This window comes from Calcarisporiella thermophila (genome assembly GCF_041956535.1).
Source record: "Calcarisporiella thermophila strain CBS 279.70 unplaced genomic scaffold VTP21scaffold_13, whole genome shotgun sequence".
NCBI lineage: Eukaryota > Fungi > Calcarisporiellomycota > Calcarisporiellomycetes > Calcarisporiellales > Calcarisporiellaceae > Calcarisporiella > Calcarisporiella thermophila.
In genome coordinates, this window is record NW_027192203.1 from 726,621 (window position 1) to 745,810 (window position 19,190).

Consider the following 19,190-nt stretch of genomic DNA (forward strand, 5'->3'; position numbering starts at 1 on the left):
CAATTTTGAGGTTTCAGCACTGTCTGATGTTTTTAGCAGTCCCATTAACGACTCTTTTCTGCATCATTATTTCCACCTTGGCCTACTTTCCATTCACTTAACCAAGGATCATGGCAGAAGATTCAGACGAGCGGCTTCGCGACCTTAAAGAACGAGATGAATTCGCCGAAAGATTGCGGCAAAAGGACAAGGACAAGACTAAGAAAGTAAGTATAACAAGGATCAGTTTATTTTCATAAGCTCTTGTCTTCACAGCCTAATGGGATTATGCTTGAAACTCCCTCTAGATCGTCGAGGATTTATCGTCCAAGAGTGAATCTGACTCGAAAAGAAGACGATTATTAGCCGATGACGTAGAAGCACGTCGGGCGGCTATGCCTTCAATGCGCGAGCGTTCGCGCCAAGAATATCTCAAAAAACGTGAGCAGCAGCAGTTGGAGCTGTTGGAGGCCCGGGTTCAAGATGAAGAGTATCTCTTCCGTGACCAGAAGATCTCCAGGCGAGAACGCAAGGCGCACGAATATAATAGAGAGGTGCTGAGGCTAGCGAAAGAACGGTTGCAGATCGATGACAAAATAGATGCTTATACCATGCCTGAAGGTATTGTTTAATGGAGTGATTAGCTACTTTTCTGATCGTATTTAATCATGCTATATTGTTTGCTCCTCTAAAACAGATTATATCACGGAAAAGGGCAAGATCGATCGCAAAAAAAAGGAGGCCGCACTTTACCAGAAGTACGAGGAGGAAACCAAGTTCGTCTCAGAGCGTGAGCAATGGGAAGCAGATCAAATTAAAAAATCGCTAATCCAAGTCGGGGCGCTTGATCGCGCTGCGGAAGAAGATGCCTACGACTTTGTGTTCGATAAAGATCAACAAATTGAATTTATTCTTACAGACACTTTGGAGCATCTTAAGGACGACAAAAACGAGCAGTTCATAAAACAAATCGATGAAGCCGAGCGGAAATGTAAGACGCTTGTTGCTTAAAATTTTCCCTTATACTCTTGGAGACTTACCATAGTTTACCTTTCTCTAGTTTTATCAATTCAAGAAGTGCGAAAATCACTGCCCATCTATGCCTATCGTCAACCTCTGCTGGACGCTCTCGAGGACCACCAAGTACTGATTATCGTGGGGGAGACTGGCTCGGGTAAGTTCGTCTAATTGGGTGACATTTTCCCTTTGACGCATATTTATTTTTTTCCCTTGAAATTTAGGCAAGACAACGCAAATACCACAATATTTATACGAAGCCGGATTCACGAAGGGCGGGAAGAAAATCGGCTGCACGCAGCCGCGTCGTGTTGCTGCAATGAGTGTTGCGAGTCGTGTTGCTGAGGAAATGGGGGTTAAGCTGGGTTTTGAGGTAAATCTTCATTGGCTATGGTCCACCCTTCATTGCTGTACTCAAAGCTGATTTTTGTCTTGAATATTCAGGTCGGATATGCCATCCGGTTTGAGGACTGCACTTCAGAGCATACCATCGTCAAGTACATGACGGATGGTATGCTTCTGCGCGAATTTCTTACAGAGCCTGATCTTGGCGGGTATAGCGCACTGATCATTGACGAGGCTCATGAACGAACCTTACACACGGATATCGTACTTGGACTTGTTAAGGTAATTTCGTTGAATTCTTTCAGCCGTCGCATTTCCAAATATTCTAACCATGGTGTGCAACTTCCAGGATATTGCTCGGTACAGAAAAGATCTCAAGCTGCTGATCTCCTCGGCAACCATGAATGCACAAAAATTTTCCGAATACTTCGACAACGCCCCCATTTTCAATATTCCTGGGCGGCCCTATCCTGTACAAATTCATTATACCTCGGCTCCAGAGGCAAATTATCTTGCAGCCGCCGTCACCACAGTCCTACAGATCCACGTCACTCCCGCCCCCGGCGATATCCTTGTGTTTCTGACGGGGCAGGAGGAGATCGAGGCCGCCCAGGCCGCTCTAGAACATGCATGCCGCAAGCTGGGCAAGAAGATTCGCGAATTGATCATTTGCCCGATCTATTCGACTCTACCCTCTGATATGCAGAGCAGAATATTCGAACCAACCCCAAAAGAAGCGCGAAAGGTAATTCAAAATCTCATGTGATTGGCTCATACTATAGGCATTAAATTCTCTTTTCCTCCTGCAGGTGGTGTTAGCGACCAATATCGCAGAGACCTCCATCACCATCGATGGAGTCTCGTTTGTGATTGATCCGGGATTCCAGAAGCAGAAATGCTTTAACCCCCAATCAGGCCTTGAATCGCTCGTCATTACACCGGTAAGTGCACTACTTTTATGTAATGCCTACTAAGCTGCACCTGTATACCTGTATATCCGTATGCTTATATGTCTATATCATTAACTTAATTATTCTGGGTAATACAAATTAGTGCTCTCGTGCTTCCGCCAACCAACGTGCCGGAAGGGCCGGCCGTGTCGGACCTGGTAAGGCATTCCGCCTTTTTACCAAATGGGCCTTTTATAACGAACTCGAGGAGAATACGATTCCTGAAATTCAGCGCTCCAATCTGGCCACCGTGGTACTACAATTGAAGGTACGTGAAGCTTGTGAAATCCAGAGGAGAGAAGGAAGAGCCCCGATTCAATGTTCTGTGTTTTACATGTAGAGTTTAGGAATCCACGACCTGGTTGAATTCGACTTTATGGACCCGCCCTCCCCTAATGCACTCGCCCAGGCGCTGAGCCAACTCTATGCCCTTGGCGCGCTCAACGATCGCGGCGAGCTCACTAAGCTGGGACGGAGGATGGCGGAATTTCCCATGGAACCTATGCTGGCGAAAACTTTGATCGCATCGGAGAAATACCAGTGCTCCGAAGAGGTAATTAAATTCAGTCAAGGTTTCGGTGGGCACTTCAAACCGTGGTGTGCTAAACTCTGGTTTACCCTCCCCCCCTCTAGATACTTTCCATCGTGGCAATGTTATCGGTACAGAACTCGATCTTTTATCGGCCTAAGGAGAAGAAGCTGGAGGCAGATAAGATGCGCCAGTATCTTGTCCGGCCCGGCGGGGATCACTTGACTCTGCTGAATATATGGAATGAGGTAAGGGAAAAGGGGGGAAAAAACAGGAGCAAAAACAAAAACAAAACAAACTTGATATATACTAACTCTATTATAATTTCATATTGTCGTAGTGGGTGGAGTCGGGGTTTTCAAAGGAATGGTGTGCTCAAAACTTTATCCAGCATCGCTCCATGTCCCGTGCGCGCGATGTCCGTGATCAACTGGTTGGCTTACTTGATCGCGTTGAAATTGCATCAATGTCGAACCCAGATCCGGCAGATATCACTCCAATTCAAAAAGCAATTACCTCAGGGTTCTTCTTCAATGCCGCACGCCTCCAAAAGTCGGGGGACTCCTATCGCACCGTGAAGAACGCGCGCACGGTCAACATCCATCCGTCGAGCTCCCTATTCCAGGTGAACCCCCGCTGGGTGCTCTATTTTGAGCTTGTGCTCACGTCGAAAGAGTACATGCGCCAAGTCATGGAAATCAAGCCGGAATGGCTAATGGAGGGTAAGAACTCAAATAGGCTTTCTGGGCGCATAGGTGCGCCCTTTTTTTATGTAATGATAGATATTAATCTAAAATGCAAATTTTTTTAACAGTGGCGCCGCATTACTACAAGGAGCAGGATTTAGACAATTTGAAGGATAGCAAAAAGTTACCAAAGGCGCATCGACCCAAGTAATTTGTGCATCTTCTGTTTCTCTCGTCTTTCCTTCCATGACTTCTTATCCCCTCATCTTACATCAACGCTGTTTTCATGACATATTCACTCATGGGGCTTTCAGAGATTCCTTTTGTAAATGTTTTTGCTTCTCTATAAAGATTATTTTTTAATTTATTTAATTAGCTCTTTTGGAAGAGAATTTGATTTGATTTGCCTAATAAAATCATTTTCGCGGATGATTGCGAGTAAAAATTAGGTCAACTGTGCAAAGTTAACCTAATTGTGGCATCGCGTTGACAGAGGATTTGGGTGGAGGAGGAGCAAGATCACTTGACCAAGTAGGACAAATGTAGCACACTGCGATATGACTACATACATCGAACCGTATATGGTAGAGTGTCTCAAAAGGAAGGCTTTTGCAGGGGGAGGAGGGGGAGTGAAGGCATCATCGCCATAAGCCTCCCCGAGACTCCCCTAGTTTGTTCCGCTTTACCAAGTTTCTCCAGATCCAAAGGTTTCTCCAGACCTAATAAGTTTCATCCTCATTATTACGTGGTCTTTGCATATAGACAACTGCTCAATATTTAAAGACAGAAGGGGGGGACGGAGGGGAGAATGAAGGGAGAGGTCAAGGTCATACTTTCGGGTAACTTATTGTTTAATTCTCTCCTTGCACATACAGCGTCGTATTTTATCACTTGCTAAGAAATTTTGGTACAAGATTAATTAGCCGATCGTACCAACTAAAAAACTTACATAATCTTGACGGTCTGTGAAATTACGGTTGTTAGATTTCATAATGCTGGCCATGGTTGAATAAAATGATGCTACAAATTAGATTCGAACTGGACATACACCCTCTTCCTTGGGACTATAAATACGGCTTGCCTGGCTTTCTTCTTCGCGCTCTACCCTCGAATTGAATTCAGGCCTCTCTCCTCTCTCCTCTCCTCGACTTCTCCAACCGCCATCCCCACCCTCAACCACACATAGGACACAGTATGAAGATCTTTAACGCACTCCTCCTTGCAGCGGTGATGCTCACCCTCACCGCTGCTCAACAAGAAGCGCAGGTGCAGGACACCCAGGCTGACCAAGCGCTTCTCGAGTTCAACAAGCCATCGAAGCCCCTCTCCTTCAAGGGCCATCAAGTCGTGACCGTGGAGGTGCGCAACCAGGCAGAACTCGATACCCTTGTTCGCACGATCCAGGTTTGTGGGCCCAGTGGATAAAATTCTTGGACATTTGGGCTGACCTCTGCTTACCTCGTAGAAATACCACCTCGACGAGTGGTCTCACCCCAAGATTGGCGAGGTTGACTTGCGCATTCCTCCTGAGCTTAGTGAAACCTTCAAGAAGGCCGTCCGTTCACCCCTCAAGGTCAAGATTGCCGATCTGGGTGCTGCCATCGAGGAAGAGGCCAAGCCCAGTACAGAGGAACTCCGCCCCCAGTCTAAGGTGTTGGCTGCAGCCCCCCCGAACTTGGACTGGTTCAAGAGCTACAAAAATCTTGCTGAACACCAAAACTTCATCAAGAAGTTGAACGCTGACTACGCTAGCATCACGGAGGTGGTGAGCGCAGGAAAGACATACGAGAACAGGGACATTACCGGGTTGAGAATCAAGGGCAAGAATGCCAAGAAAACCTTCATCATCCATGGAGGTATCCACGCCCGTGAATGGATTACTCCGGTAAATCGCAAGCATATTAGAAGGAGCTAGCGTCATGAAGCTAACAAGATTTTCAATTGCATGTGCTACCCTTTTTATTTTGTGTTATTTAGGCCACTGTCGCTTATCTCATGAACGCTTTGGCTGGTCTGTACGGAAAAGACCAACGCATCACCAATATTGTGGACAACTACGACACATACGTATTCCCTATCCTGAATGCTGATGGCTACGTTTTCACACAAAGCAATCGTATGGTGAGTACTTGCTTTTCATTCAAATGGGTTGAAGCGTTTCCCAAAGTTGTAACCGCCTTTTTTGCACTGAATAGTGGCGGAAGAACAGACAACCCAACGGCGGTAGCAGCTGTGTTGGTACCGATGTTAACCGTAATTGGGTAAATACGCAGACCTTATATTTAAAACTAAAAGTCCTGGGAAACTCATTTTTAAATTTATTCAGGCTGCTGGCTTTGGCGGTCCCGGTGCTTCAAACAACCCATGTGACGAAAGTAAATCAATGCCTCCCGTTTTCTCCTCTTCTCCGTCGCATATGTGTTAACCCAACCTGTATTTTCCAAAATTTCTAGCTTACCACGGCCCCTCTGCCTTCTCTTCCCCTGAAGCCAGGGCGATGTCCCAGTTCATCTCGGCGAAGAGGCCCCATGTCTATTTCGACATCCACTCCTACAGTCAGCTGTGGATGTGGCCGTACGGTTACAAGTGCAGCGGAACTCCACCCAATGGAGCCAATATCGAAAAAGCTGGCCGAAGGGCTGCCCAGGCATTGCAGTCAGTCCACGGAACACAATTCACTTCTGGGCCCATCTGTACCACCATCTACCAAGCGTCAGGAAGTACTGTCGACTGGGCCGTGGACAGTGAGTTTATTTCTCACATTTGTTTCTAAAACAAGAAACCATAGTGGCCGGCTTCTCTAACTCGTCTGCTCTCTATTCCCCTCCATATAGAAGCTGGAGTTGCCTATCCATACACCCTTGAACTCCGTGATAAGGGAAGATACGGTTTCGTTCTCCCGGCTAACCAAATCATTCCGTCGGGTGAGGAGACCCTTGAGGGCATTTTGACCTTGTTGGAATACGCTCTTGGCACAAGATAATTCCCCCCCCCCCTATACCAAGAAAAGCCTGGTCTTTTCTCTTAACTCGTGTTATTTGTATAACTATATGCTCGAATTTAGTAAATAAAAGTAAGAGTTCATTTACATTGGCAATGCTATTTGCACGGAGGCTCCGCCCCCTTCTCCTCAAACTTACTTTCTAGTTCGCATCACCAGAAACCTTCGTGGAAAAAATTTGGATTCACGTGATAAGGTTCTCCTTGCATTGTGTAAGCAATGGGGAAGCCATGGGTGTGATTGAATGCCACCTCGGTCGAAAGCGCCTGAAAATCCAGGCTGAACTGCCAAAAATAAGATTAGCCACAAACCCCTTTAAATTCCCTTATGTAACGATTACGAAACAAGCTCATTAAAATTGGCACTTAGAGGGTGTTCTCTTTCATTATTACCTACGAAATACTTTAAGTTTTGAGAGTCTGGCTGAAAACTTGTCTTTTTCCCCTGGTATTATGTCTACTTCCGTTCTTTGTGCCTTATCGTCAAACACTACTTTAAAATGAAAAACCTAAGTTTTTATGGGCAGCGACCTTTTTAAAAGGATGCAGCCCAATTTCCCGCTACCGTCCAACCCGCCCATTGAATTCATTCTATTTCTCTTATTTCCTAGACATATTGCACCTATTTCATACCGTTGTTACTTGATTTTATCTCATTTATATTATGAGATTTTGTAAAGCGTTGATTCTCGTGGCTTCTCTCTTGAGTGCCGTGTCTTTGGGGTTCTCCCAAGGCCTTAGTGGAGCCGAAATACAGTCGATCCTCCAAAAAGAACGTAACCCTCCTCTCGGGGGACAATTTTCCTTTAAAGGCCATCAGGTTTTGACCTTTGACATAAGGAATCAAGCTGAGTTGGAGGAATTAACCAAAGTGATCAAGGTAAAATAGTAATGAGGATATATTTTGAAGAGTTGCGAATTAGGTCGTTTATCAGCTTCACCTTTCCAAATCAATCTACATAGAAATATTCACTTGATGAATGGACAAGGCCTCATATTGGTCCTGTGGATGTGCGAGTGCAGCCTGAATTCATTACTGCTGTCCGCTCCTCCGTTCGCTCTCCAGTCAAGGTCAAAATACCAGACTTAGGCGAGGCTATTCTCCTTTCAAACCGCCAAGCAGATGCTCAGTTAAGGAAATCTGTCACCACACCCGGTCTCCCCAATCTCGACTTTTCTAAAAGTTATCATAACTATGAAGAACTGGCACAGTTTGTGACAAAGCTCAACAACGATTATAAGAACATCACCGAGGTGGTGAGTGTGGGTAAGAGCTATGAGGGACGAGATATGATAGGACTGAGAATAAGGGGGAAAAATCCCAAGAAAGTATTCATTTTCAATGGAGCACAGCACGCTCGCGAGTGGCTCACACCGGTAAACGCCCCTTGTAAAGCGATACAATCCAACCTTTATTAATCTCGTTTTGTCTCCCTCAAACTCAAGGCTGTCACCGCATACATAATGGATGCATTTACAGGCCTCTACGGCAAAGACGAGACCATTACGCAGTTGGTAGATCACTACGATATCTACGCAATCCCGGTCATGAATCCCGATGGCTATAAGTTCACACAATCTAATCGTATGTGGCGTAAAAATCGTCAACCGAATCCCAGCAGCCGATGCATCGGAACGAATACTGATCGCAACTGGGATGCAGCATTTGGCGGTCCCGGGTCTTCCAATGATCCATGCGATGAAGGTAAGATGACCAGGAGCGCAAGTCTATTTCATAGTCCTTGGAGGAGAACTATGTTCTCTTTTCGTTTAATACCTTTAATTCCTTAGCATACCATGGCCCCTCCGCCTTCTCATCGCCAGAGTCCAAAAACATGGCCGAATTCATTAAAAGTAAGAAAGCCTACGTGTACATTGACTTCCACGCTTACGGCCAGCGATGGATGTGGTCCTATGGCGATAGTTGTAGTAAAAAACCTCCGAATGAGGAAAAATTAAAAAAGGGAGCCGAGCTCGCGGTGAATGCTCTGGCCGCCACCCACGGTAGCCGTTTCGAGACGGGACCCAATTGCTCTCCTTATGAAATCTCAGGAAGCGCAGTTGACTGGGCTACGGAGAGTGAGTACCCTTGCAAACTAATTACTTTGCATATCGACTTCTTTAATGCAACAACGCAACTCACATCTTAAATGCGTATAGAGGGACAGGTGCCTTTCGCTTACGCTGTTGAACTACGGGATCAAGGTAGATACGGTTTTGTATTGCCAGCTAACCAAATCATCCCATCTGGTGAGGAAACGCTAGCAGGTGTAAGCGCGTTGTTAAGATACGTCATGGATAACTAAATTCCGCACAAAAATATACTATTAAAGAAAAGAACAATCAAAAGCTCTATCGTTTTTAATCTTCTTATTGTGTATTATTTACGTGTTGGAATACACTATGTACTTGAAAAATATGTTTTGAATTGGTAAGAACAGTCATTCATGAACCGGATGAAGTTTCTTGAGCTGTCCAAAGCGGTGATCATCCGAATATACTCATATTGTCTTTCGGCGATATATTTGGTTCTCGATGGGATGATCCACAACGCAGTTTGTGGATTCAAAATGGTGTAACTAGAAAAAAAAGTTATGAATACGAGATATGAATCAATGCATGCTCCTTCTTCACTCCTCCAAAGCAAATGTGTGTATCGTCAGTACTCTCTCTGCTTATTGCCGACTAATTCAGTTCAACTTACCAACAAACCTTAGGCAAATGCTTAGAATGTCAGCTGCTCAGCCATGCTTATTTAGGAGAAAACTTGGGAGGCATTAATAAATTAAATCAGATCATCCCAACTATTCAGAATGAGGTATGTGTGAATCTCAGTATGGTATGGCGGGTCCTGTAACCGCTACATTGCTTTATTATTTGAAATTTACCACGATACTTGGCTCATAACTGGAGAGGGTGTTTCTAACCAAATCAGGATGGACTAGCTACCAGTGCAGAGAACCAATCGTGGTACACACTCAAAAGAGATAGAAAAAGCCCAGGCTCCAATGAGAAGAATACCAGATCCCTGTTCTAAGACTTGCCTTAATTTCGTAATAATGCATTCTCGATAGAATATTAAGCGAGCAAAGTCGTGATCATTTTGAGGTCGAATAATTAGCAACATGCCAATATTTCTGCTAAATGGCCTACTAGGTAACTCATGGGGTTTATTTAGATTTCTAAGTGAACGCTACCGAGCCAAACGCTTTGCCCTATATATTATCCAAACTCTCATTAATACAAGCGAACTACACTAGAAAAGCATCTAAAATAAAGTTAACACTCCCACCTTCGTTGCCAAGAATTAGGTTACTAGGTTAGCGATTCTATTTTCTTTCGGCGCACGGTTGCTCACGGCGAATCCGATAGTTGCAATTAAATTAACGTAACGTATTTAGTGAATCGAAACACGGACTTATAGGCTGGAGGTGAAATTAAACACAAATCCCACCTCCATGTCCCTTTTATGTCACGATTATGAAATTTGTACACTAGAAGATGGGCATAGAATCTAGACTACCATTCCATTATTACGTAGTTTGCTCTTTAGCTTACCAAAGGGTTGGCTATATGTTGTTTGCCTTTCTTGAGTACCTGGATTATTACCTTCACCCCCTTTCAATATTACCCCGAAAGCACCACTTGGATCGCGGTATAGTTTGTTTTTTTTCCATTTGGCGCTCTGACGTCTCATATGATCAAATATGAATCTGAAATGCTAAACCACTTTGATTGGCACGGTACGTATAAAAGGAAGACGCTTTTCCCTGATCCCTTTCCAAACGGATCCCCTTATTTCTTCATTCGTCTTTCACTTGAGCCTCTTCTTCTCCCCTATCCCTTATAGTTTACCCCCCTCTTTACTACTTCTTGTGCCTGCGTGTTATGCGGTTTTTTAATGCGTTAATTCTCGGCGCTACACTGATGAGTAGCGTTTCTATTGTGTCTTCTCAGGAACTAAGCGATGCCGAGATACAGTCGGTCCTCGACAAATACAATAACCCTTCCAGCGAAAAGCAGGTTTCCTATAAAGGTCATCAAGTGCTGACGTTCAATATACGCAATCAAACTGAGCTGGATGAATTGACTAAAGTGATTGAGGTAGAGTAGACACAACGTAAAGAGATCTGAAGAAGGCGACGATGGAATAAGAGTTTTATTTTTATATTCTGCTTCAATAGAAATATTCGCTTGATGAGTGGACCGAGCCTCGTATCGGATCAGTGGATGTTCGAGTGCAACCTGAGTTCAATGCTGCAGTCCGCTCTGCCATCCGTTCTCCAATGAAGGTCAAGATTCTCGACCTAGATGCTGCCATCCTTCGGTCCAAGAGCCAGGCTGAAGGCCGGGCTGCAGCCGCGGGAGAGGCCGTATTTAAAGCCGCCACTGCCGTTGCCCCCCCTAACCCTAGCTTTTTTGACAATTATCATACCTATGAGGAGCTGGCACAGTTTGTGAAAAAACTTAACAGCGACCATGGGAACATCACCGAGGTGGTGAGTGCGGGTAAGAGTCATGAGGGGCGAGACATGGTAGGACTGAGAATCAAGGGGAAAGACCCCAAGAAAGTATTCATCTTCCATGGAGCACAGCACGCTCGAGAGTGGATCTCACCGGCAAGTAGCACCGTTCACGCGTCACCACCCCCTTCTTTTACTCATCACTTTACTTCTACTTACCCTAGGCTGTCACCACATATCTCATGAATGCATTTGCAGGTCTGTACGGCAAAGACGAGACGATTACGCAGCTGGTGGACAACTTCGATATCTACGCGATCCCGGTCATGAATCCCGATGGATACAAGTACACGTGGGGGGCCGATCGCATGTGGCGCAAAAATCGTCAACCGAATAGCAATAGCCGTTGCATCGGGACGGACAATAACCGCAACTGGGACACTGACTTTGGCGGTCCTGGGGCTTCCAATAATCCATGCCAAGAAAGTGAGATGTCCAGGGCGCAAATCCATTTCATCGTCCTTGGTATTGACCTTTGTTTTCTCTGCATTTCTTCCCTTTTTTAGCCTACCACGGCCCATCCGCCTTCTCTTCGCCTGAAGCCAAAAACATGGCCGAATTTATTAAAAGTAAAAAAGCCTACGTGTACATTGACTTCCACGCCTACAGTCAGCTATGGATGTGGTCCTATGGCTATTCATGCAATAAAGTAGCTCCCAACGACAGAAAGTTAAGGGAGTGCGGGAACCGCGCGGTCCAAGCTCTCCAAGCCGTCCACGGCAAGAGTTTTCAGGCGGGACCCATTTGCTCCACGATTTATCAGGCGTCGGGAAGTTCCGTTGATTGGGCTACAGATAGTGAGTGTTGGCCCGTGAATGATGGCCCTCTTCTTGAACACCTCTTTGATGCGTCATATGAACTTTAACTTCTTTTATTTTCATAGCCGGAAAGGTGCCGTTCTCCTACACGGTTGAGCTTCGCGATAAAGGGGAACAGGGCTTCTTACTCCCGCCCGGTCAAATTCGCCCCTCTGGAGAGGAAATGCTGGCCGCGGTGATCGAAATGTTGAAGTGTGTGATGGCCAGTTGAAACACATCGATACCGCAACATTGGCAGCCATGGATAGAGCGTGATGTGACGAGGTCCATCCGCCTGCCTATAATTTTGTGTATTTATTAATCTATACGCTGTATTAGTAAATTGGAGAGGAGGCTAGTGCAGACAAGGTTTGGTACATGATTCACCGAAGATGAATCGGTGAATATCAATAATAAAGTCGGATGCGTAATGAGATGATATAATCCCTCTCGGGGATGATAGGAGGACAAGATCCCGAACTCTATAAGAGTCTGGCCCACCGCTATTGGGCCTTGCGTGTCCTAAACAATAGGGGCGATAAACTTGCATGAGCCGCAAGGATAATAAGGACAACTAACACAAACTTAGTTCTGCGCCTGAGCGCACATTAGCTTAGGTCAGCAGGGATTTTCTAGGGGAGGGAATGCAACAAGTCCAGAGGCAGCTTTAAAAAAAAATCGTCGTTTAATCATGAGGCATAGGAAAGCGCAGATATAACATAACAGAAGAAAGCATATGCAATATAGAGGTAATTACAGCGTGATATGATGCGACAAAAAGAAGGGCATAAAATTAGAAAAGAAGAGTGGGCGGTATAAGCATAGTATAGCAAATTTCTACAAAACAAAAATAACAAAAGAACACGGCGATAAAGAATAAATATATACAGCACAACGTCAATCGCCTCTGTTGTTTTTTTTTCCAATACAAACTATTTTCAAGCACCGAAAGTCCCACAGTCGATCTGTCCCCATGCAAGCGATTCACCGCTTGTCTTGTTCGGTTCCCCTTCGCTAATCTTTGTGAAATAATGGTCTGCAGAATGGGAAGGAGTGGGAGGAAAACTGTTGCGACGAAAATCACGTGCATCGTCAAGATTAAGGGCGAGCTGCTGTGCTTGGCGTTGGATTGATGGCTTGGCATAAGAGGGAGAGGGAGGAGGAGAGATGTCGGCCTGCGAGAAGGGCGCATGACGCGGCTCAGGGAATGCAGGCTGAGGATTGTAGCGGCGCCTGGCGGCCTGCTGGACGCAGGTCTCCGAGCAGTAGAGCGCGCGGTCTATTGGGACGGCGCTTGAGCAGAAGATGCATGAGTCCATGGGGGCAATGGGGGGATGGGAGAGTCGAGAGATGCAGGGGGAAATGCACAGGGCAGATTGGGAGGGTCTTTGACAAGAGCACAAGGAGGCAAGGTGGGAATGGAGCGCGTCTATTTAAATTGCAAGCCCCGTTGCATTTCTGAATTTTTTTATCTCCGGAGCATCAGGCCAACGCGATTGGATTGGCGGGTGTTTTCGTGAGTGTGCTGGAGGCTTCGAAAGGTAGGTTTGTGCTAATCTCACTTTCACAGGATTGCTGACAAGTAGAAATTTCCATTTCATCCTGTGCGTCGCTCCAAAGCTCGCCGGCCATTAGCGGGTTTGAGATTATCGCATCTCCCGCACTGCCTAAAGCGGGAGGCCTTAATGAAATCGTCCTCGATCAAATGCGGAAACCCCGCTTGCTGATTCGGTTGAGCCTCTCCCGCACGGGTGACGTCGCCCTTCCATATAATGCCTCTGCCCAAGTGACGTGCCGATTGCCCCTTTTATCCGGTGGCGAACCAAGGCCCGGTTTGGCGTTTCAACCAGCATGGTCTGGCCGGCAACCTGAGGACCAGTTTCCTTCGCGATTTCCCCCTAGCTATGCCACGCCAGCCGTTCTACTTTGTGATTGTTCTGAAACTAGAGGCCGATGCTGTCCCCCTTCTTGAAACACTAGGGATAGCGGGGCTTGAACATCGAGTCGAGGAAGGGCGTGACTGGAAAATGGTGTTCGTTGGATGCGGGGGTGAGCGTCTACGAAAGGAGATGCTGCGAGAAAGGTGAGACATGAGCCCTGCAAGCCCCTCTGCTCCTGCTCTAATTTGGACGCTGTATAGGATCAATGACTACCTGTGTGGAACACGGCTCATTGAGGAAGTTCGTGTGGATGACTTGACTGAGGCCGACAAATTGCGACTTGTCTATAGAATAATAACAGCACCGCCACAGGAGCAAGGCGCAGGCATTGTCCCGGGTAAAGAAGGGGTGGAGAGCATTATGGCATTTCACGATCCAGAGTTGAGCCGAGTATGGTCGTTATCGTACATTCCATGTAGACTGCAGACTGAGAAGTTTATCTGACATTGTATTGTAGAAATGGTTGAAGCATTGCGCCACCAAAAAATATTTCCATGGTGACGACTTGAAGATGATAAAGGACCATTTTGGTGAAAAGGTATGAACTTCAAATCTGCTCCTCATTGTACATAACCAAGTGAGATGAAATCTTCTAACCAGTATATGCTAGTTGGCCTTATACTTTGACTTTCTCCAATGCTACACCCTCAGCTTGTCGCTCCCCGCTTTTCTTGGCGTCCTGGCCTATGCTTTCAGTTTTGAATATACCATTGTATTTTCAGTATTCCTAGTAGTCTGGTCACTCGTCTTCATCGAGCTCTGGTCCCGACGTGAGCAAGTCTTGGCCATAAGGTGGCGTGTCAGACGTTGCGAAAGCATTGAAAAGCGACGCGCGGCATTTAAAGAAGGAAAGTATGCAAACTGGCTGCGATGGAAAAAGCGCTGCTACACTCTCCCCGCACTTGCCTTGAGTGCGGCCCTCGTTGGCACGGGCGTGTCCATGGTGTATCTTGTGCAAATATTCTTGACAGAGTATTACACTGGACCGCTCAAGGAAGTAACTGTGAGTAGCCCCTTTATTTTTTTTCTTTTATATCTAGTCTCCCTCTCATTGACCGTCGGGTGTATGTCTCTTTCTTCTCTGTCCCTTCAAGGCGTTCATGCCGGCTATTGTGTATGCAAGTACGGTCCCGACCATGACAAGGTACTATATGCGATGGGCGCGCCACTTTAACGACCTCGAGAATTATGAAACTGAATCTGAATACGACTACCATCTCACGAAGAAAATTTTCACTACCAAGGTGCTCACAAGCTATTTCTCACTCTTACTTTGCGCTTGGGTGTAATTATGGCAGTCTTTTTTTTTCTACTTGATACTTACACTAAGCTATACTATTTGGGCGATTAGATATATCCCGTGCACGAACTACATCACCAGGCTCTTTTCGCATATCCCTCTACGCACCCAGAGGCCCTCTCTCGGGACTTCGCGCCTTCGATCCCAGCTTGTGTTCTCTGTTCTTACAGGGCCGATCATTCACGTCCTTACCGAGTTCGTGCAACACATAGCATCCAGTGGGTTTAAGGCGACGATAAGGCAGTGGCAGGGTGTAGAACAGCTGAAGGAGGAGCTTGGAGAGGGAGAGGAGGGAGTTACCGAGAATGAAAGGGATTTTGTGCGCAGAGTGGAAAGAGAAATCGGCCTACGGGAATGGGATCTGAACGAGGAATATACCGAGATCACCGCACAGGTAAATGGAGATACGATGACCAGGACACTACTGCCATAGTGCCAGGTGCAATAGGATAGCCAGTCTAACCCTATTCTTGGCACCACCCTCTTTAAACTTAGTTTGGATACGTGGTTCTATTTTCTACCGTGTGGCCATTGACGCCCCTCTGTGCTTTTCTCCACAACTGGTCCAAGCTTCGATCGGTCTCTCTGCTCCTCTGCAGCGGAGCACGACGTCCCATTCCTCAACGAGTCGACACGATTGGCCCATGGCTTGAAAACCTGGGGGTGCTCTCATGGTTTTCGAGCACGGTCAACGCGTCTCTAGTGGCCCTCTTCAATCCCAAGCATCGTTCCCAAATGTCAGTCACCGGGCTGGTAATTTCCATTCTCGGTGCGGAATACGCCTATTATGTGGCAAGAGCTTTATTACGAGCGACCCACGCTATCCCTCAGGAGGCGCAGATAGCAATGCGAAGAGAGGAGTATAAGTTGCGCCAAGGAGCTCTGGATCGCTGGCAAACCACTGTGTCGGACAAGGTTCAAGGGCTCGGAAACCAAATGTTCAGCACAAATACGGATTTTTGGCGGGGCGAAGATGGCGAGGTGCTGGTGAAGAATGTCTTCAAGAGGGAATAGCCGCCTTTTGCTCTATATCTCCTTTGTAATGCCACCGAAGATGGCCTGCTTTCTTTATCGTTTTTTCTCGTTATTACGATGGTTGTTCTTGTTCGCATTTGAGACCTCATCTTGTTCTATCGGCATCCTATTCATTTCTAAATATATCCTCTCTGTTACTTGGCCCATGGCACCGGCCTGTGTTGGCAGTTTTATCCTGAAAAAATTTAGCAGGCCTATGTCCCTTTTTTATCTGGGTCTGTGCTCAAGCGTGATTTATTTTTAAATCCGAGACTCCAGTGGCCAAGACTTACACGCTGTGTCAGTATAGTATTCAGGTAGCACATGCAATTGCGGCCCTGGAATTTTTGTATTGTTTTAATTTTGAACGCTATTTACACCCTCCTCATTCCACCCGGCCCGAATTGCAAGACCAAGTTCCCCCCTCATCCCTCATTGCTTGCTTCGCTCATTCTTCGGCGATGAAACACCATTCCGTTCTCCAAAAGTTGGTGATTGCCCTTGGTCTTCTCTTACTCGTCAACCTACTCTACTATTGTAAGTGGGTGAGGTGGTTTGGTAATTGAATATCGACGCCCTCTCGGAATAGGCCCATTAGGCTAATGCTCTTTGCCCTTCTCCTCGGAAGACTGTTTCCGCAGGGACCCAGCTTGTAGGCTAAGATACTGCGGTGCTTCCTCCTCTCTCTCTCCTCCGCGATCCCTTCACTCCTCGTTCCCTTCCATACTCGAGAGCTCCGATGCCCGCCCGCCCTCCTCCCCTTTGACCATTGTTACCGCCGCGAGTGTGGGGCACTTTTGCGAGCTGGAAGCATTCCTCTACAACCTCAGCGACATTCTAGACCAAATGCCCGCTTCGCAGCAGCCGCGCGTCGTGGTCTATGACCTCGGGCTACACCCGCTCCAGTTCAACATCCTGCGTTCCATGCGCAACCACGGGATGGTCAGCGAGCTGGTGAGGTTTGAGTTTGCCAAGTATCCAAAATTCTGGTCCTTGAGCGAGACGCCACGCGGCGAATATGCGTGGAAGGCTGGCATTGTGCACGAGGTGCTGGAGAAGGCGCGGGGAACCAAAGTGGTGTGGGTGGATGCGGGAGACAAGCTGTCGCTGGAGTTTTTGCGCTGGCTCCCCGAACACCTGACAGAGCACGGGTTTTGGTCGCCAAGATCCTCGGGCACCATGCAGCAGTGGGTGCATCCGGGCACGTTGGCGTACTTTGGGGATTCCCCGCACGTATACGCCGACTATCCCAATTGTAATGGGGCGGCGGTGGGATTTGACACCTCGAACCATACCGTGGTGGAGGATATCATTAAGCCATGGCTGGCGTGCTCGTTGGTCAAGGAATGCCTGGCCCCAAAGGGAAGTTCTCGGGCCAACCACCGGCAGGATCAAGCCGTGCTGACCCTGTTGGCGGTGAAGGCCGGGTTCCAATGCCTAGGCTCGCCCAAAAAATACGGCGTACAGACACACCAAGACAAATTCTGCATCGACCATTTGAAGGCCCTGAAGGAACAAAGAAAGTTGCTGGGCACATCCACGCTGTCTCTTCCAAAGTGGACCCGGCTGGAGGAGCAGATGAGGATGAAGCAAAGGAGGACTCGCCAAAGTCTATAAATGCTATTTTCTTATAATATGATAACGGACAATTTTCTTTTCTTTTCTTTTCATATTTTCTTTTCATCTATTTCTCTGCATCTTTCACTCCTCACTTCATATTTTCTGCCTACTCATTTCATCCCCTGTATAGTCGCCAAATCTCTTTTATTACTTAATTTATATATATACAATGCCTATGATAGGTCACCGCACATATTAACCATGATAACTATGGTTGCCTTTGTTTATAATATATTATCCATCCAAATAGAGAAGCTCTACTAGGACGTTGTAGCAGGGAGTGGATAGGATGTCATTTGTCTACAATATGCTATTGTTCTGAAGCCCGAACTTCATAACTCATCAGCATATGAAGTATAAGAAAAAGCGAGGAAGCTTGAGCAATCAACATTCAGCTTAATCTTTTTGTGAACTTGCGCTTTGGTAAAATGGTGAAACTATTGGTAGAGAAGTACAACGGTAATGCAAATCATATTGAAGATTCTGGACGGACGCTTTTACATAAAGCTGCGGGGAACGGACATGTCGCGGTTGTGGAGCAGCTGATGGAGGATTACGGTGCTAATCCAAATTCTAAATCCCATCTTGGAACGACACCGCTACATGAAGCTACACAGAACGGACATACTGCAGTTGTGAAGCAGTTAGTGGAGAAACACAATGCTGATGTGAATGCTACAGACTATAAGGGATATACACCGTTACATGCCCCTGCTATGTTTGGAAGTACGGCAGTTGTGAAACAATTGGTGGAAAAGTATGGTGCTGATATCAATGCTAGAGACGATGATGGATATACACCGTTACATAGTGCCGTGCAAGGTGGAAGCACCGATGTAGTGAGACAGTTGCTGGAGGAATACAATGCTGATGCAAATTCCAAGAGCAAAAATGGTGGCTGGACGCCGTTGCATGATGCTGCATATGATGGATATATTGCGATTGTGAAGCTGTTGGCGGAGCACGGTGTTAATGTCAATGTTGGTAACAATTCTGGGTATACACCGTTGCATTTTGCTGCAAGTCGCAATTTCCCCCTGGTTGTAAAGCAATTAATGGAATATAACGCTGAGGTAGATACAAAGAACAATGATGGATCTACACCTTTGCAAATAGCTGCTAGTTATGGAGAAACAAAAATAGTGAAACAATTGATAGAGGAGTACCATGCTGATGTTAATAGTAGGGATCTCCGTGGACAGACATTGTTGCATTATGGTGTGAGCGGTGGATCTCCCACGATAGTAAAACAATTAATAGAAGAATATAGTGCCGATGTAAATGCAAAGGATAATGAAGGGTGTACACCGTTGGAGCTAGCTCTGGACCGGAATTTTGAGTCAATTGTAGAGATGTTGGTGGAATATATTGTTGATGCAAGTGCTAAGGATATTGATAGATGCGTGCCTTAACATATTGCCGACACGTAATGTTTAACACAGCTGTGGAGTACTATGGTTTGATTTGAGATGGTTGTGGATAATTGAGCG

General features: G+C 46.3%; 8 protein-coding genes across 8 annotated transcripts; 7 read left to right on the forward strand and 1 right to left on the reverse strand.

Moving 5' to 3' along the window:
* Positions 1-110: 110 nt before the first annotated feature.
* On the forward strand, positions 111-3,717 carry VTP21DRAFT_2234 (uncharacterized protein; the record flags this gene model as incomplete). The annotated part of the gene is made up of 13 exons (XM_069392407.1): positions 111-206; positions 288-600; positions 677-970; positions 1,040-1,153; positions 1,221-1,369; positions 1,441-1,623; positions 1,691-2,086; positions 2,151-2,282; positions 2,395-2,559; positions 2,632-2,844; positions 2,925-3,068; positions 3,161-3,542; positions 3,635-3,717. The coding sequence occupies 13 exons, from the start codon at positions 111-113 to the stop codon at positions 3,715-3,717; spliced, it is 2,664 nt and encodes an 887-aa protein (XP_069250811.1).
* A 983-nt stretch (positions 3,718-4,700) lies between these two features.
* On the forward strand, positions 4,701-6,489 carry VTP21DRAFT_2235 (uncharacterized protein; the record flags this gene model as incomplete). Its single annotated transcript, XM_069392408.1, has 7 exons — positions 4,701-4,910; positions 4,972-5,391; positions 5,484-5,627; positions 5,702-5,767; positions 5,833-5,881; positions 5,960-6,250; positions 6,341-6,489. The coding sequence occupies 7 exons, from the start codon at positions 4,701-4,703 to the stop codon at positions 6,487-6,489; spliced, it is 1,329 nt and encodes a 442-aa protein (XP_069250812.1).
* Positions 6,490-7,170: 681 nt separating this feature from the next.
* VTP21DRAFT_2236 (uncharacterized protein) lies at positions 7,171-8,812 on the forward strand (the record flags this gene model as incomplete). The annotated part of the gene is made up of 5 exons (XM_069392409.1): positions 7,171-7,386; positions 7,470-7,883; positions 7,953-8,211; positions 8,298-8,585; positions 8,667-8,812. The coding sequence occupies 5 exons, from the start codon at positions 7,171-7,173 to the stop codon at positions 8,810-8,812; spliced, it is 1,323 nt and encodes a 440-aa protein (XP_069250813.1).
* A 1,391-nt stretch (positions 8,813-10,203) lies between these two features.
* On the forward strand, positions 10,204-12,058 carry VTP21DRAFT_2237 (uncharacterized protein; the record flags this gene model as incomplete). Its single annotated transcript, XM_069392410.1, has 6 exons — positions 10,204-10,249; positions 10,357-10,610; positions 10,691-11,137; positions 11,194-11,455; positions 11,536-11,826; positions 11,913-12,058. The coding sequence occupies 6 exons, from the start codon at positions 10,204-10,206 to the stop codon at positions 12,056-12,058; spliced, it is 1,446 nt and encodes a 481-aa protein (XP_069250814.1).
* A 706-nt stretch (positions 12,059-12,764) lies between these two features.
* Positions 12,765-13,145, reverse strand: VTP21DRAFT_2238 (uncharacterized protein; the record flags this gene model as incomplete). Its single annotated transcript, XM_069392411.1, has 1 exon — positions 12,765-13,145. The coding sequence occupies one exon, from the start codon at positions 13,143-13,145 to the stop codon at positions 12,765-12,767; it is 381 nt and encodes a 126-aa protein (XP_069250815.1).
* A 585-nt stretch (positions 13,146-13,730) lies between these two features.
* On the forward strand, positions 13,731-16,080 carry VTP21DRAFT_2239 (uncharacterized protein; the record flags this gene model as incomplete). Its single annotated transcript, XM_069392412.1, has 7 exons — positions 13,731-13,909; positions 13,967-14,156; positions 14,224-14,304; positions 14,377-14,769; positions 14,861-15,051; positions 15,118-15,460; positions 15,562-16,080. 7 exons carry the CDS (start codon positions 13,731-13,733, stop codon positions 16,078-16,080), a joined length of 1,896 nt encoding a protein of 631 aa, XP_069250816.1.
* A 461-nt stretch (positions 16,081-16,541) lies between these two features.
* On the forward strand, positions 16,542-17,697 carry VTP21DRAFT_2240 (uncharacterized protein; the record flags this gene model as incomplete). Its single annotated transcript, XM_069392414.1, has 2 exons — positions 16,542-16,638; positions 16,709-17,697. The coding sequence occupies 2 exons, from the start codon at positions 16,542-16,544 to the stop codon at positions 17,695-17,697; spliced, it is 1,086 nt and encodes a 361-aa protein (XP_069250817.1).
* A 431-nt stretch (positions 17,698-18,128) lies between these two features.
* On the forward strand, positions 18,129-19,112 carry VTP21DRAFT_2241 (uncharacterized protein; the record flags this gene model as incomplete). Its single annotated transcript, XM_069392415.1, has 1 exon — positions 18,129-19,112. The coding sequence occupies one exon, from the start codon at positions 18,129-18,131 to the stop codon at positions 19,110-19,112; it is 984 nt and encodes a 327-aa protein (XP_069250818.1).
* Positions 19,113-19,190: the final 78 nt, after the last annotated feature.